The sequence below is a fragment of the Ciconia boyciana genome, chromosome 3 (assembly GCF_034638445.1).
Source record: "Ciconia boyciana chromosome 3, ASM3463844v1, whole genome shotgun sequence".
NCBI lineage: Eukaryota > Metazoa > Chordata > Aves > Ciconiiformes > Ciconiidae > Ciconia > Ciconia boyciana.
Window position 1 is genome coordinate 60,235,148 of NC_132936.1, and position 12,329 is coordinate 60,247,476.

General features: G+C 38.0%; 1 protein-coding gene across 6 annotated transcripts in view; it reads left to right on the forward strand.

The window, feature by feature from the left end:
- TRMT11 (tRNA methyltransferase 11 homolog) overlaps nucleotides 1-12,329 on the forward strand; it is a 30,191-nt gene that overhangs the window by 2,126 nt on the left and 15,736 nt on the right. For 4 of the 6 annotated variants that reach the window (XR_012041469.1, XR_012041470.1, XM_072855793.1 and 1 more), the window contains exons 2-8: nucleotides 1,376-1,441; nucleotides 2,179-2,252; nucleotides 4,546-4,627; nucleotides 4,722-4,814; nucleotides 5,881-6,015; nucleotides 7,688-7,844; nucleotides 11,965-12,045. Coding sequence is in view for 4 of the 6 variants with exons in the window: in XM_072855793.1 (XP_072711894.1) it covers nucleotides 1,376-1,441; nucleotides 2,179-2,252; nucleotides 4,546-4,627; nucleotides 4,722-4,814; nucleotides 5,881-6,015; nucleotides 7,688-7,844; nucleotides 11,965-12,045 (688 nt within the window). In the remaining 2 variants the exon portion in view is untranslated. Of the gene's footprint in view, nucleotides 1-1,375; nucleotides 1,442-2,178; nucleotides 2,260-4,545; nucleotides 4,628-4,721; nucleotides 4,815-5,880; nucleotides 6,016-7,687; nucleotides 7,845-11,964; nucleotides 12,046-12,329 lie in introns of those variants that run through there. The other 2 variants (XM_072855796.1, XM_072855795.1) reach the window with 2 other exon arrangements.

Here is a 12,329-nt window from a genome sequence, read left to right on the forward strand (position 1 = left end):
CTGTGATCTGAACCCAGTGCTCTTGTCTCCTCTGTAGTAAATATCAAAAACAGGTTGTTACCTTCCTTTATCACAGCAACCTTTAGCATGTGTAGAGGTCATGATCATGTTTCTCTCCAAGCCTTTCCTCACAGGCCATGTTTTCTCTGCTTCTCATTCTTGTCACTTTCCTGGAGGTGGTAATTTTAATAATATTTACTGGTAGTGTGTGGAGATGCCACTGATTCATGTGTAAAATCTCAGGTGCTTTTGTCGTCCCAGGACCATACAATGAAATAGTTACGCATAAACTTTTATTCTCCTGGCACAAACCCCCTGTTTTTTCCAGCGTTTCTTATGTCCTTTCTATGCAAATGGGAAGATGGAAATGAATGGGGTAATGTCCCACTAAAGCCATGTGCTAGTGTTATGCTGGGGTTTTCTTTTCCTCTGTTTTTTGGAATACTTCATGGTAATCTTTTTTTTACCCACTCGGTTCAAATCTAAGCCAATATAAAAATTTGCTTCTGTGTTCTTTTGCCAGTAACGTTCAGAGGCTTCAGCGTGTCATTTCTAACAAAGGGGCTGCATGAGAAACATCCCCAATGTTTACTTCTCATTTCAGTTCAAAAGTCTTTTTAGTGGGTGGTTTTTTAATTATTACTTGCTACCCTGTTTCTTGGAGGTTTGCTGTTTTCTGTGTTCAGTTTACAGCCTCTGGTTTAGTTTACTCTGGAAAAGACACCTACTGAAGAAAACTGTTGAGATACCTGTAAAGCAGCGAGGTAACAGAAGAGGGATTGATGCTCAGCGCTGGGCCCAGCCCCGGGTCAGAGTGTTGTTAGTGAGGCATTGCTTTTATGTGTTAGTCAGAAAAATATTTTAAGAATAGATAGAATAATATTGTAAGAGGAATATTGTTGTGAGAGTGTAGGACTGAACAGTAAAGATTTCAGTGAAAGACGAATAGAAAAATGCAAAATAGTGGGATTTGATTACTGAAATTTGCCTAACTTGGTCTTACTGTATACTGTACAACACTTCATAAACTATTTGTAGCTCGTTCTTTTGCAATTCAACTCTGAGAAAGCTGGTTTTTAGACAAGCTGAATTTAATTGTGAACCTCTGCCCTATCCACACAATTACTCCAAATGTTTCATTGTTGGTTCCCACAGTAAGTCAGTAGTAAACGCCATTCTTTCTTCTGTTGCCATCTCTCAGATTTTGTTCCTAATCCCTATGGAGGTCACAGTCTGCAATAGAATTTATGGTGTGCTGCTCTATCTCTGAAATTGTCACTGTACAAAAATCTGCTTTGCTCCTTTTTTTTAAAAAAAAAAACAACCCAACATTAGTTAATGCACCTAAAGCCTGACCTTTATATTTTAATTTTAGGAAATAACATCTTTACTCTCGCTTTATGGTGGACAGTTCAGTGGTGAGCAGGAAATTCGTGTAAATGTAAGTGAGGACCAAATATTTTACTTGAGTGCACATATGGTATACAAGTATGTTTTTTAATAGTATTTTTATTAAATGTGGGTGGCTGAATAAATTTTGAAGTTTCTTAGGAAAATAAGGAATCTTCCAAAACCGAGCAATGCTCAATTTCAGTAGAGACTCAGAACTGAGTAAAAGATGCACAAAATGCACCTCGGGATGTCTTCATTTAGCAGTGTGAAAAAGAAACAGTGCCATCTGCTGGGAGTCTCTCCTTTTCAGAATAGCCGAACCATGAAAATATTCAGTAGCAGTTTGAATTTGGTGTTTGCCTCTAAATCAATGAGCCAGCATATCTGGAAGAGTGAAGCTAGGAAGCTGTATGATTCTGGTCTCAGTGCTTCGTCAGAGAACATTACTGGGTTTTAGTTACTGCTTGTGTGTAACGAGGTGTTTTGAGTCTTTAGAGGATGAATAATCTAGAGAAGCATAAACAAATAGTAATATTTAACCAAGTCAAACATATGGTGGGAAAATGAAATACCTAATAAAATTTCTCAGACATTCAAGCTGAGTGTACAGTTTTACCTCAAATTAAATGTTTTATCCTCATGTTCTCTGTACAGTTAACAGATTTATTTGTTTTTTTTAATCTTCAGCATGCATGTTCTGTTTTTATAGATCAGAACTGTGTAGTTGTGTAATTCACATGGCATCCTCCAGTTAGGTATTTGCATCACTTATCTTCTCTATTTCAGTCTCCATTTTGGATTCTCAATATTCCTTCGGAAGAGATGGCAAGGGGACTAATGAAAAGGACAGTATGTGCAAAGTAAGAGGTGAAAAATCTAAATGATAATGTAGATGGTGGAAAATTGTTCTGCTATATCGTGGCAAATACTAATTTTGTATGGAGTCTTAAAATAAGCAGTCTCTGATTACCTCTAGAATTGACGAGGTGTTACTGGAGCCTGTAGGTCTGATTATGTAGCGTACCCGTCCTCTTTACTTAGCGTACGATCAACGCAGGTTCTTGAAACTGAGTTCTTCACTGCCGAGCCAGTACTTGTCTTGTAGCGTCACTGATGTTTTAGTTGCCTTGAATAATGTTTGGTTAGTGGCTTGTTTTAAAATGTGTATGGAATTAAAAGATAAAAAGTGATACGTAAAAACTGAAAATCAGGTTTGGAAGGGAAAAGTAGTGATTCCTTGTGTCACCCTCCTAGTGCTGGTATCTGAGCCCTCAGCCCAGACCGCTGCAGCAGAGATCCTTCTAGAAAATTCAAGAGCACAGGAATATGCCAGAGAGTGATTGTTCCAGCGGCTTTTGGTCTTTTTTAGAGGTGTCTGCATAACATGCTTTCCAGTGAGGCTTGAGAGATACCTCGGAGGTATGGTTCAGGATCAGAAGCAGCATAGCTGTGGTATGGCTCTCTGACCATACTAAATTTGGAGTGTCTGTGCTGTCCTTTTTAGGGTTACTTTGGGTGCCTCTGCAGAGCGTTGCATGGTCCCTGTTGAGTACTTCTTGTGTCAGGTATTCAGTTTTACCCACAATGACTTGGGTTGTACACTCTTGCCTAAAGAAACCCCATGTATACAAAGCTGTCCTTATGATAGTATGTTCCAATGGGGATAAACTGTACTGCACTTCAAAAAGCAGCTGTAGGTAGCTAAGGAAGTAAAACGCGACAAAACAGCTTGCAGATGTTCCATACGCCATGGTCTTTCAACTGATGTATGCTATTTTATGTAGAAAGCATAAAATCTCATGGTTGTGGGAGATATGTTAGTTCTAGAGTAAGATTGCTGGAGTATCTCCATTGCAATGCTAATGAATGTTAAAAGCTCTGAAGGATACATTTATCTAAATAAAATCTCCCCAGCATTTTGTGGTTTTTTTCCAATACATATGTAAGTGTAAAAGTAAGAAGTGAGCCTGAAGGTCTTATAAGAGCTTCTCCAACAGTTGAATAAAATTCAAAGATGAACATTTGGTTCTCTCTAGTACAGCCTATGCTGTCAGCATTTCCATTGCTCCATCTAGAAATATAGTTCAAGTTCTCACGGTAAATAGAAACAGATGCTTTAGGAAAAAATTAGACACTGTGAAAAATATACTTTGTTTTCAGGGTAAATGCAGGTTAGAAACGTAGCCTTAAATAATTTGTTCAGGAAAGGAATAATTTAACAAAATGTCTTACCACTGGGCCTTGGTATCTGCTATTGTCACTTAGTAAAATAGAGTTCTCTTTTATTTTTGCTTGAGTGAGCTAAACCTTTGAACATTTTGAAGATTTTCTTTCAGGAGTCATCTTTGAAAAGGTACTACATGGCACTGCTAATCCTTAAAGGATGTGTTTATGGTGTGTTGCAAATGCACATAAGAGTGTCTAACAATATATGCAGTGACACTAGGATTCCTGTACTAAAAATACTTTATTCTTTGATCGGAAGGTCCACTCGGTTGGGATATTTGAATGCTGGGGGAAAGGTCTATGATGTGGTGCTGTGTCTTCATTACAGTAGCACCTGTTATTTCATCTTTCAAAGCAATGCTTATCTTAAAGCCAGCAATATGGAAACAAAACAAAAAAAGTGTAAGACAGCATAGTGTTTAAACATGTGAAAGTATCAGACATCATAACCACATCTTAAAATGGGATAGAACCTCTGATGATGTCATTATATGTAGGATGTTACAGTTTCACGATTTGTTTTACTCCAGGGTAGCATAACACTTTGAAAGTCTGTTCTTGACCTTTTTCAGCCTTTGCTTACGCCATCGAATCGGTAGGTACAAATGAATTTTGTCTCATTCGCTAGTATCGCTGTGTGCCAGAAAAAGGTCTGGTGATATCCAAGGGTCCCAAGACTGAAATTTACCTTTTAGTATATGTTACTAAACAAAAAAGCTTCATCAAAATACCAGTTTAGGATTAAAAATAAGCGTGTCCTTGTTAAGAACAAAACTTAAGCATGTGCTAAGAGTTTAATAACGCACTTCAGTACTCCATGAAGTAAAGCCGAAATACATTGGCCAAGAAGGTTAAAAGGAGTAAGTATCTGTGAGGCATTTTTTTTTCCCCCTATATGACTGCACTCTAAAAACTTTGTAATTTCAGGTCTATATTTGAACTGTGGGGTCATGGAAGATCTGCAGGGGAGCTCTATGCATCTTTGAAGAACTATCCAATGGACAAGATGGTATGCATATAAAGAATCTGGATAATATGGTTCCTTAATCACACTGGATAGCACTGCAGCTGTACTAATGAAAGTGTCTTTGCCTTTTTTTCAGCTTCCATATCTACAGTCAGACTCTACTTACAAAGTACATATTCATACATTTAATAAAACACTGACCCAAGCACAGAAAATAAAAAAGATAGATGTAAGTAGATGTTTAAGAAAACTTTGACATTTAATTTAATCTATTTACGTTGTTCTTATTCCATACTATCAGTGTTGTCTAGAGTGTGTTTAAGTTTGGATTTCGTGAAGATCTTAAAGCGGTTTACAGCTTATGCCTTATCAGCTCTAAATGAGATCTTTGTGTCTGAATTAACATTCTCCTCAAAGTTCATGACTTTGTACTTTTTTTTCTAAACAGACCATGTAAGGCATATACAAAGTCAAACAAATATTACTGCTGATTTCAGCCCAGTGTGCTGGGGAAACTGAAGCTTATTGCCCAAAACTATAAGATTCAAATGGCTAGAGTTAGGTGCTAGATTTTTAGAAAATCTGTTGCTTGATCTCCATATTAGGCATTTAGTGTTACAGAATGTGGAACAAGCCAGTCCAGTGACTTCAGTTGCAAGCTGTGGATTATGTGCTGATTTCCTGTTCTGTCCTTATGCTCTTGTCTGCATTTGTGCTCTCCTCCTAACTGTACCAGTATTTTAATCAGGAAATTTTTCTAAATTACTGTTAATTTTTGCTCTTCCACATTCTATTTTTAGCAGCTATTTATCCTATTTACTTCATTTACAGGGACTGAAGTTATCTGTGTTAATAGTAGCTACCCTTTCCTGCTTGTTCAGTTTTTGTGTACATGAAATAATGCTGAGTATGTAAATTGGTGTAGCTGCACATCACTGAGATTTTAAATCCTGTTGTTCATCATCAGTGTTGGTTTTATAACTTGAAAATTGTATAATTAATATGCACAGTTCATTTCCTCTAAAGTTGGGTTCTGTTCAGTTAAAAAATGTTATTGTTCCTGGTTTCTAATCCTTAATCATCTTTTATTCACAAGAAAGGCATTTCAAAACCTCAGAGAAAATTGAGAATGTACTTTTAGTACTAATCTGTCATTTCTCACAAGTGGAATTGTGGTTTGGTTTTTTTTTTTTAATTTTTATTTTATTTTATTATTATTTTTATTCTTTTGTGGGGTGTGTATTTCAAAAATTTGACCCTGTTATTTTTGACTCTGTTTTTCTTCTATTGTATAGGCCCTTGAATTTCTGCCATTCAAAGGAAAAGTAAATTTAAAGAATCCAGAACACATCTTCTGGATTTTGGAAGATTATGGAATGGATCCTAATAATGTTCCAGAAGAGCCCTTTCATCTGTATTTTGGTAGATGGGTGCGTGAGTACGCTTGCTTCAGTTCTTATAGGCCTGTATTTTCAGGAAAGTGTTCTTCAATTTAAATGTAAAAAATTGTGTTGAGTTTTAATGGAAGCAGACCATATTATTATCGCTGAATCTGTCACTGCATAATACACTGATGTAAGTCTTGAAAGTCCTTATTGTGACTAGGAAAAAGCAGGTTAATTGACAATTTAGAGGTGGAAAAAATTGTATCTGGGAACATACCTTATTTTGCCCTCCACTGAGGGAACTCCACGCAGCAGTGCGACTGCACAACTATGGTGGTGTATTATATTATTGTGGGCCCAGATGGAGCTAAAAGCACCAGTAGCTTGTTTCAAACACGAAGAAAGATTTACAGGAACTGTAGATGGCTTGCAGCCCCGCTGAGTTGCATCAGCCCTGCTGGAGTACTCTGTAAGTGCTTCAAGTGGTCCTGACAGGCGCCTCCACAGAAAGGTGCAGACTGATCCCTGAGGCTTTGGACATGAGTGGGTCCAGCCCACAGGTGGATGCTCGCCCGGGGGGCACTGACAGTGCAGTGCTGTACAGTAGGAACCACTTTCAAAAACTGTCTGGAGCTTGTCATCTGAGGTCTTTACTACAAACTTTCTTGCCTGTTGGGTGTATGCGCTCCACACCTGCTGCATTATTAGGATATCCTGAGGAAATCTGATCTGGTCTTTTATTTCTTGTGAGGAAAAAGTGGCTCCCCAGAGGACATCTTCCAGAATGACACCAGCCACTGGTGGGAATATGTGCTTGCAATGCCCTGGGTCAAGGGCAGCTGGAAGGAGGAAGAACCACTGCTGAGGTTGTACAGCTGTAGTCAGGGGGTGTTCACAGAGAAGTTAGGGATCCAAGTGATCTGTGAGCACCTGTGAATATTCTCCATGCCTGTGATTAATGTGAAAGCACCCTGGGTTGTGGCAATAACTGCAAAACATTGCAGCTGTTGTCCCATCTGTGCTGGATTCCTGAAGTGTTTAAAAATGAATAAACCAACCTGAAAAAAAAATAGGCAAGTGTATTTTGTTTACCCAGTAAGACTGATTTTGACCGGAGCTGGGGGATAGTGTTGGAAGAGCTTTTGAATGTGTTTTCTTCCAGACTGCTTTGGTCCTGTTCAACATATTTTGGAAGTCTGATGTAAAAATGTTAGCATTTGTTCTTTGTTTGTTTTTCCAGTAAATTCTGATCTGTCAAGGCTATCCTAAATTTAGATTTTGAGTGTGACAGAAAAACCAGTGAAGACAGAAATTCTTTCTGACCTTAAGCATGTGTGTGTGTATGTGCATGCACATGTTAACATGCATTTTTACTGCTCATCATTTTGAAATTCTTTTAACTCTAAATTGCCAGTTGTTTTTCTGATACTTAGAATAATAGCAAAGTTGCTCTAATTGTTATTTCTTCAGAAGAATTTTCCCTCTAAATTGTTCGTATATTTTTGACCTCTCTCTTGAAGAATTTATCTAGGTGTTGAACCAAGATATCTGTTGCTTGTAAAGAAGCCTGTCATATTTTCAGACAGCAGAAAACAAAGTGATGTGTTGTGAAATTAAGTTACTTGTTCATTGGATGGTGTCACTTAAGCAAGTCTGTTAACCTGTCTGCTTATATCTTGTATCTGAGACCTGACAGTGATTTTAAATGTTTCAACAGATTGCAGATGGCCAAAGAGAACTTATCGAGTCCTACAGTGTAAAAAAGAGACACTTTATTGGAAATACTAGCATGGATGCCTGCCTGTCTTTCATTATGGCAAACCACGGGAGAGTAAAACCCAATGATGTTGTATATGATCCATTTGTTGGAACAGGTATATATTTTTTTTTCTGCTGGTGGGAGGAACTGGGGAATTGTGTTACAGCTCACACCACACTTCTACCTGGCGCAGTGGCTTCTGGTGCTCGACTGAGATTTGAGATGATACCAAAAGCAAAATGGTGATTATAAACTGAATGTTTTGTTAACTTGAGAGGGATTTTGGGGGAAGATGTTTACAATTTCAGAAGATGAAACAAGTCTTCTGACAAGTCTGTCTTCACTGTATTATTTTATGTAACATGGCTTAAACACCAGATTATGTGTGTCATGAACTGCTTAAGATCCAAAGTGACTAAGAACTGAAATTTGGCTAGAGCGGTCCTTGCAGCCACTTTCAGAATGTTACAAGGAGCAGCATTTTTGGAGGTGGCTATTTAGAGGAGTGCTGAGGGCACTTCTGGACATATAAAACAACATAGCAATAGTTAGGTCATAGGGTTCAATAGTGATCAGTTCCTTGTACCATCGTGTTTTGTCTTCAGGATAATACTGTTCACACCATGTATTCTCCCGCAGCTGAACTTTTCTTAGTTAAGCCAGGAGGGGGAGCTTTTATTCCACACATTCCACTACATTTTATTCCACACATTACTCTGTGTGGCATAGAAGTACTTTTTACCTAAGGGAAACTCGGCTGTTTTGTAGGCGAAATAGAAGATCTATTGTGTCAGGTTGTGCCATTTAATCATACAAGAGTATATTGTGTTAAGCTACCTATAGTATTTTCTTCAAAAGCATAACAAAAGGCTGTGTTTCTGACCTGGATTTTGCTAAGCTTTGATCAAGAAGGCCATGTGTGAGATGCATACAATTAAAAATACTTACATTAATGGGAGGATGAAGAGAATTCACTGCAGAGAAGTTAGGGAGAGAGAAGACAACACTACAGGGTCACTAGTAGGACAAATTCTTATTAGCATGTGGCTTCCCTGTACCATAGAAAACAGATCAGGGATATAATATTTTCAGAAACACAAGGCTTCAGTGAACTGCATGGTTTTGTCTTAAAATTTTGTTCATATACGACCTGATTTTTTGCATGCATGATAATTTCTTACGAAATTTCTTCTTCCTCCTTGTGCTTGTGTTTCTTGCAGATGGGTAGTACTCTTTGAAAGGTTGAGGAAATTCCTCTACTTCATCTCTAAGCAGTTTGTTTCGTTTTGGTGTCTATGGTTTTGTGTCTTTTTACAAAAATCTGCTAAACCTAAATCACAAAAAATTCTCTTGAGAGCATTCATTCTCTTGGGAGTGAAAACTGAAGAAAAAAAAAAGGAAGGGTAAAGTTACAGGAAGAAAAATCACATAGAAGTAGCAAAGCTATAGGAATTCAAGATAAATGTTAAGTTGTGTTTCAGTTCAAACAAAATTCTCCCCAAATTGCCTTATGATTTGAATTGCAGTTTTTGTGGTTTTATTGCACTAAACAGCTGTAATATACAGGCTTGAGATTAAAGGTACATAGGGACGCTGGAGATATGGGGTGGTAGGCCATTTGTCAGTAAAGTATATTTATGACTAAACAACTAAACAGTGGCTTTTGCACTTACTTTTGGTGAGTAAAATCCAGGAATTTCAGTAGTCTCTTGAGGTCCTTTAGAGAATTTTCAAGATTGTCAGTGCAACAGTACCCTGTCACTGGAATTTTGGGAGATGGCTCAGAGTTGGGGGTGATGCAGTGGGTTTGAGCTGATGGGTTTAGAAAGAACATACATTCAGGATTTGAAAAGTACTTTGAAGAAACTGCAGTTCAGATTTCATTATTGGTGCAATTTCAATACCTGGCTTGGTTTCTTCTTGGTTTTTTTTACGCTGAAAAGGTAAGTAGTACCAAATTAGAATGGCCTTGCAAAGTGGTGCTTGCTTGTTGGAAACAAACTGTTTTTGCTGGATGAGCCAAATCACAAGTCTTCCACATTAAGAGTGGACAGTTGGAATTTGTCCTTGGAATGAAAAGTGCTTTTGACCAGGCTGGTTTAGGAGACTTGATTCCCCTTTTTTGTAAAGCAGAATTGGAACGGCCAGGTTTGTTCTTGAGTTGTAAAATGTAACTTCCATAAACTGTTTAGGTATTCTTTCCTCAGTGTCGGGCAGAAGGAAGCCTGGAGGTTTCTGGAAGAATAAATCCAGTCTTTTACCTGAATACTTTGTACTTCCTCCTAGACAATCTGTTCTGGTTATCTCAGTAAGCGTATTGTTTGTACGTTTGGAAGATGTTTGTCCCTACGTTCCTTTTGCCAATTAATGATATTGCATAATTGCAAATGACAGGAAATTTTTCTTTGACATCCTGGATGATAGTGGTATGACCAGACTCTCATCTGTGCTGAAGAGATGGGGGAAATAGTGTACGATAGAAAGGCATGAAGTTCTGTGCTGTCATCATTCTGCTAATAGTCATCAGGGGGCACAATGATTCTCTGATTAGCCCTTTGTATACATCTGTTTGATATAATAGGTCAAAGGGCTGGCCATTTTAGGGTATTTTAAGTATTCATGCACCTTCTGTGTGAACACAATTGAACTAGTACTAGCTGAGATTTATTAAAAGCTGTAAGTTCATGTTTTCCTAACTTTTTTTTTTCCCTGTGATTAAAAACATTCTTAGATGGGCAAAGTACTTTCTTCTTACTTTTTTTATAGGACTGGGTGGTATGCCATACTTGGGGTCAGGGCTAGCTAAATTTGTCTTGACCCTCTGGAGGTACTGCCCATCTGTTCTGAGGGATTGCAGCCGAGAAGGGAAATGGGTGACTCCTCTGGGGTGAGTAACCTTGCTTTTCCCTGATCCATTTCACAAGAAAAAGCAGAGGAATTTTTTTTTTTTCTTTCTCCCTCACCTTCAGTTTTGGTAGAGTTAATTAGCATACGGTGTAGGAGTTCTCTAGTGCCCTGAGATGGGATCTTTAGCCTGTGCACACAGTGTGTGTTAGGATTTGTTGGTGCTGAGTGGGTGGCGCGGGGCAGTGCAGCCCCCTGAGATGCTCCTCTCCATGCTGCCGGTGAATGGGAGAACTGGCGTCACCTGCACAGCCAGCTTGCGTGTTGTTCCCTGTGCTGGTCAACTCTTTGTCCTGCAGCAATTGTCCCCTTTATTTTAGTAGGACTGTTTGTATCCATAAGCAGTTGACATCAGTAGTGTGGGGTTCACAGCCTTGTTCTCAGTCACTGTTCTGTTTTAAACCATTCTGTTAGGTACATACCTCCTTATTAACAACTCGACAACACAGCTCTTTGGTAATCTTCTGCTGTCCATCCTTTTTTTCATTTGGAAGCTGTTAAAGAGATAATGTCATTTGCTCTTTTCTGTGGGCTATTCAACCATTGCCCAGTTTCAAGGGGAAATCACACACGCTTTTTTGGTAGGTTTTTTTTTTTTTTAATTAGGAAAGCAGATCATAATAGTGATTAAAAAATGAGTTTTATTGCAGGATGAGTACGCTAATAAGTGTACTGACGAAATAGGTGGCGTAGTCACAGAAAAAATGCATCTGTATATAGCTTTCACACTGCAAAACAATTATAGAAACTTTTTTGATATTGCTGTTTACATTGGAGTTATTTACATTTACAAGGTTCTTGACCATTGCTTCTTACTCAGGGAATGGCCACATTATACAACAAGTTTGATTTTAGTCAGAATTAAGGAGACTGACTTTGAGAACAGACATGGTAGAATTGCTATTCGTTTGGTGATGATTTTTCAAATTGTTTGCCAACAATTTGAAATTCTGCTGCTTGCAAAGTAGAATTAAAAGTTTTGTTTCATGTAATGATTAAAGGATCTTACTGCCTTGAAATACAGAAAACCATAAACAAACTCCTAAGAACAGCCTCCAGAGATAAGGAGTGACATAGGGCATAGCAAGATAAGGAATCAGGTATAGCAGACGAGGGGCTTAGTGTTATTAGCTCTGATTATAGTTGCGTAGTAATTCTAATTGGTTGGTAGTTTTAATTCTTTTTTTCCTTTCTTTCTTTCTTTTTCTTGGGTCTAGCTTTGGGTCTAGTGTGCTACTGGTGTAAAATCCTGAAGTTCCTGAGCAAAAAATCCTAACACAGATAACATATTTATGACAGTTTATACTTTTCCCCTGTTTTCCCCTTTATAGGTGGCCTTCTGATCTCCTCAGCACACTTTGGAGCATATGTGTGTGGTACTGATATAGATTACAACACAATCCATGGATTAGGTATGTTACATATTTCTAAGCCACTGAAATCTTACTCTCTGGAATTTAAGAATACTGATGGTAGCAGATGATACTTAGTGGATTTTAAAGCAACATTAATCTTCACAGGATTTATTTGGTCATGCTTATTTTTATTGATCGATTTACATGTATCCTAGCTAAGCTATTATCTTATTTTTTTAAGCAGGAAATATTTAATAAAAGGAATAATGAAAACCAAAACAAAGTTCTGAATAATAATTACAACAGCTGTGTGCTTTTTTAGCCTGTGACGTAGGAAGCTT